The sequence below is a fragment of the Poecilia reticulata genome, linkage group LG3 (genome assembly GCF_000633615.1).
Source record: "Poecilia reticulata strain Guanapo linkage group LG3, Guppy_female_1.0+MT, whole genome shotgun sequence".
Classification (NCBI taxonomy): Eukaryota; Metazoa; Chordata; class Actinopteri; order Cyprinodontiformes; family Poeciliidae; genus Poecilia; species Poecilia reticulata.
The window spans coordinates 26,180,679-26,185,862 of NC_024333.1; the positions used below are offsets into that span (position 1 = coordinate 26,180,679).

Below are 5,184 nucleotides of genomic sequence, written 5' to 3' on the forward strand. Positions count from 1 at the left end.
TGATTGAGAAAAATGGATGTCATTTTTGGATTCAGTGGTCCAAAATAGTCCTTATTCAGTTGAAAAAACAAAAAACGTTCAAAACATATTTTTTTGTAACCCAGTGTTATAGGTACACATTAATTATCTTGTTTTYCAAATGGAAGTGGTTGTATCTTTTTTTGTAAAAAGACACAATTATGTGTTTTAAGGGGGTGGAGCGCATTGMTGAGCCCGGACTAAAGAGTCTGCGTATGGGCCGCCTGGTGCAGGAGAGGATGGTCCTTACTGTGGAGCCTGGGATATACTTCATCAACCACCTGCTGGACAAGGCGCTGGCTGACCCTGCTCAGAGCTGCTTYATCAACTCCCTAGTGCTGGCCCGCTTCAGAGGCTTCGGAGGGGTCAGTGTGCTTCTGGAGTCTGACACGTTTATGTCTTCTGGTCCTGAATCAATGGGAAATCATTGAATGTAAAATAAATGTTTTCCCTCACAGGGACTTTGAGTTTATGAACTGACCTCAGTGTCTTTAACTTCTCCAGGTCCGCATCGAGGATGACATTGCAGTGACAGCCGACGGCATGGAGCTGCTGACCTGCGTGCCTCGAACAGTGGAGGAGATCGAAGCTTTCATGGCCGACTCTGACAAAAACTTCGGTGCTGAGAATGCCTAAAAATAAAACAGCATATCATGCAAGTTACTTTAAAGAAATACATAAAATGAACAGTATCATTAGAAGAAAATTMTCTCTGATCCTCCTTATAAAGGTTTTTGTTGATTTAAAGTTTTTTATCAATGTAAACAGCGATATCCTGATTTGAGGATTTTTAAAAACTAATTTTCCTATATCTTTATCATTTTCTACAACAAAATGAAAATAAAAATTTAAGCTTGTGCAACAGATTTGTTGATGCATTTCATTTTTAGAAAAAAAACCCATTTTAACCTTCAATATATATTTTCTTCATTGTCATGGTTGTAACCAGAAACCAGGATGGAAAATGGCAACTATGAATTTAATGGTCGCCTCAYTAAACTCTTTGCAGGTTGGTGGTGGACATTTCAGGAACTATATTTTTCCTACTGTTTATGGTAATTCATTCTTGGATGTATAGTTGTTCTAACCTATACAGCGGTGTCTCAAAATACTGTAGATCTGTCTAAATGAAAAGTAAAGATGCAAACTATTGGAAAACTTTAAATTATCTTTCTACATTAACATCAAGTGTACAATCCTTAAAATCTCCCCCAAAAATATTTCTGGGAAGATGTTTTATTTGCATCTGTTCCTCAGAAATCATATAACTGCACTTCAGCCAGCTGAAAGTTAGTATTATTTTTCTACCAAGATAAAACGCAGATATGTTGGTGATGAAAATAAAACTCCACAATGATAGGCTTTTATTTATGCAAGTAGTGTTAACCACTGCTTCACCTCACTGCCTCTGTGTCTGATTATTTAATGTAAACTAGATGCGAGTCGGAACATTTTATGATTACTTACCAAAATATACAATGTGTTGCATCGTCCTCTTCATAATAAATCACCACATCTTGTCTCTGTGCGACCGTGTGCCGGATGGTAACGACAGCGTGATGTTTTCTGCTGCCTTGTGTGGATAACGCTTCAATTTTGTGCTTTTCTGACTGATCTTTCAATTTTACTGGAGCATTTTTATTCTGCTGGGCTCTCAGATGGACAAATTGATCATCAAGCCCTTCTCTGTCTGCTGCAACTAAGAGAAAGCTTTCATGTTCTGCAATTTGGTGTTTTCAAAAAGCAATGTTGATCCCATTTGGCTTCAAATACAATAAAATAGTATATTTCCTCTCTGACCAAAAAATTTTAAAATTCAGTGGCTTGCCAACTATTCATAAATGTTTGTTTTTTGTTTTTTTTCCTTTTTCAGTTTACAATCACAAATTGCWGAATATTTGATGTGGATTTTATGGGATAAACAAACACAAAGCTGTGCATAGTGATAGAGGGTGATAAATGATGTGCAAAATACTTTAAAGAAAAAAATCTGAAAAGTTTGTCTGTTTAGCCCTACTAAGGTAAGTTCTTAGTTTTCAGAACCATCTTTTCTGTAATTACAATTGGCTTCTATTCCTGCCAGCTTTCCAAATGTAGAGATTTAAAGTTCTGGACATTTTTATTTGCAAATCAGCTCAGGTTCAACTTTCAAGTCAAAGATTTTTAGTTGGATGCAGGTCCAGTGTACGATTGAGTCATGTTTGCTCTAAACCCAAGGTTTTGTTCCAGGGTTTTCGCCCATTTAGCTTCATACGTGTTTTTATGAACTCTGAGGAACTTCCCCGTCTGTGCTGAGCAAAACATCCCCACAAAATGATGCTGCCACCACCATGTTTAACAGAGAATGCACAGTGGTTCTTTTCTTTTAAAATGTTTGACCATCCTACTGGCAGTCCAGTCTAGATCTTAATGTGGATTTTATGGGATAAACAAACACAAAGCTGTGCATAGTGATAAAGGGTGATATATGATGTGCAAAATACTTTAAAGAAAAAAAATCTGAAGGATTTCCCCTTCAGATTTTGACTGGCTTTCATGACATCATTTCGAGCTTCCTGCATCATATATCTCCAGTCATCTATAATAATCGGTCAATYTCCTGACAATGTTGTTTTAAAGCAAAGCTGCGCCTCTTCTGTTAACCTGTGATAAGCTCACCTGAAACATTTCACTGCTTGATAAAATGCTAGAACCTTACAGTTTTATCTCCTTTTTCTCCTTTATTGACCAATATCTATCTATTCTTTTGTTTTAAAGGGTTCACCATGAGTCAACGGGTAAAAGGCAGTAYAAGTATTCCCCTGCATGTCACAGGACCACATACACACATAATCATCTTCAATTAAACTTACAACACTTCTACTGGAAGCAAGAAATKACCAAACAAACATGATTTGGACTTTTACCACCAGTATATCAGTGGATGCGACAGACTGGCGACACGTCCAGGGTGACCCCACCTCTCGCCCGGAACGTTAGCTGAAGATAGGCACCAGCGACCCTCCCGACCCCACTGAGGGACAAGGGTGTTAGAAAATGGATGGATGGATGGATGGATGGATGGATGGATGGATGGATATATCAGTGGAAAGCTGGAGAACTTGAAACTCCATACAGGCTTCCTGTTAGTTGTTTTTTAAAAAGGAATAATAACATAACATCTAAACATAAATTAGAATGAGTAAATATTTGAATTGAGGTGATACATGCTCTCTGTGAAATTAAACAGATCCTGGGTGTGAAAAAAATATGAATCTGAAATAGGAGCTGACAGACTACCAACTAATTAAAGGTCTGGTTCTTGCCAGAGGGCATTTGACTAAATAATTTTACCCCCATTACTTTGTAGTAGTCACTTCTACGCTTTAGACTTGTCAGTTTTAATTACATTAAAATAAAAATAATTATATAGAAATAAATAATAGATGGCAAAGACGATTTATCTTTACATTTTTGCTACTCAGCAGTTTATGTTCACAGTATTTAATACAACGGACATCTTTTTCTAAGGTTTTTTTTTGTTGTTTTGTCTCTTTGTGAGGTGATGGTGTTGCAGGCTTGACTAACCAGACTAAGGCAAGTTTATGTCGCTCTTGGTACAACTCCACCCTGTTTAAGATTTTTTTTTGTCTTCCTGGCCTTTAAGACTTTTACCGAGGTAGTGATGCTGCAGAAAGTACAGACMCTAATGTGCGTCCCCGGCAGATCGGCTGTCTGTGGCTTTGCATGAACTTATTCTACTCTGTTGCAGCAGCTTGTGTGTCTTTTGATGTTTGTTTGTTTTAGGAATTCAAGAATCTAAAAATGTCAAAGTTCACTCACCATTGCTTTAAAATCTCTCAATCCAGTGATATTTGGAAAAGGCTGTGTTATCTAGTTGGTTGTCACAAAATGTTAGAGACTGAATGGATTACAAATTGTCTCAGCTGTGCACTGGCAAAGCTGGACTGCCAATTAGCATTCAAGACTGGTGACCTGTCAGACATCCTACTTATCTAGTTTGCAAGCACACAGCAGCAAAGTGGGTTACATGATAATTTAATTTGTCTTTTTTTTCCTCTTTAACCCCAAGTAATTTGCAGAAGATTGCCACTAATGCCCCTGTTTGTGTTAGAGGTTTCTTAGTCCTTAGAGAGCTGTTCTTTTTCTTATTCTTACTCAGGATTGTTGCAAAGTCAGCGACCGGATGCAATAAACCATTCATTGTCATCACTTACTGAGAAAAAGTCATTGCAGGGAAAATTATTGACTCAACYGTCTAATGTTGCCTAATGATTGGTTAGGAGGAGCAATTGCCGCAAAGTTAATGTCTCAATGCAGTCAGGCATCCACTGTCACCACATGTGAGCTCAGGAGGAGGGATTACTGCGGAGTCAATGATTGGATGCAATCAACCAACTAATCTTGCCAAGCGCTTGCTTAAGTGGAAATATTGCCGTGACGTCATTATCACCACGGATCAACTATCCACAGGTGACACACTTTTAGTCAGAAACAAGATTGCTGCAAATTTAAAAACTAAGTTGCTTTAATTGCCCACCTTCACCACATGCTTTTTCAGGGTGCTGCTGGAAAGTCACTGACTTTGACAATAACTTTCTACCAACCTGCATTATAAASAAAATTCCACTGCATTGTTTTATAACAATGATCAAATTCAAATGTGTTTAATATAATTTTTACCTTTTTATGGTTGTGTAGATGTAGATTTATTTGATTATATATTTTTGAAATTAATTGTTCCTCCCTGTTTTAAAAAGGGCCTGAAATGACATTTACTGTGTCGAGAAAAGTCGAGCTCATCCCACTTCCCCATGCTGGAGATTTTAGTTTAATAGTAATCATAAATAAAATTACCTTAGAATTAATTACACAGGTAAATAAAATTAATCTGGTTGTGTGTGTTGTTATTGTTATTGTGTCCTGCAAACTTTGCTTTAATTCTACTTTTTTCTATTTAATCATAAAAAATCATAGTCAGGCAGAAAGAGAGTCATGAAACAGGAAGAGCTGGTTTCCTTAATAAAGAGGAAGTTTCTATCTTGCATCAGTCTAAAAATAGTTCAGACCATTCCTTATTTTAAAGCATTAAAGGTTTTTAAGGAATAAAATCTAAACATTTTGAGTAATTGGATAAAACCCGGAGTAAAATACTTAAATTAATAA

The 5,184-nt window shown here is 36.9% G+C and overlaps 1 protein-coding gene across 1 annotated transcript in view; it reads left to right on the forward strand.

The window, feature by feature from the left end:
* The window catches only part of pepd (peptidase D), a 16,219-nt gene extending 14,468 nt beyond the window's left edge, over window positions 1-1,751 (forward strand). The window contains exons 12-14 of the mRNA XM_017303872.1: window positions 105-112; window positions 172-383; window positions 523-1,751. Of these exons, the coding sequence (XP_017159361.1) occupies window positions 105-112; window positions 172-383; window positions 523-654 (352 nt within the window). The 3' untranslated portion in view covers window positions 655-1,751. The remainder of the gene's footprint in view (window positions 1-104; window positions 113-171; window positions 384-522) is intronic.
* The last annotated feature ends 3,433 nt before the right edge of the window (window positions 1,752-5,184 follow it).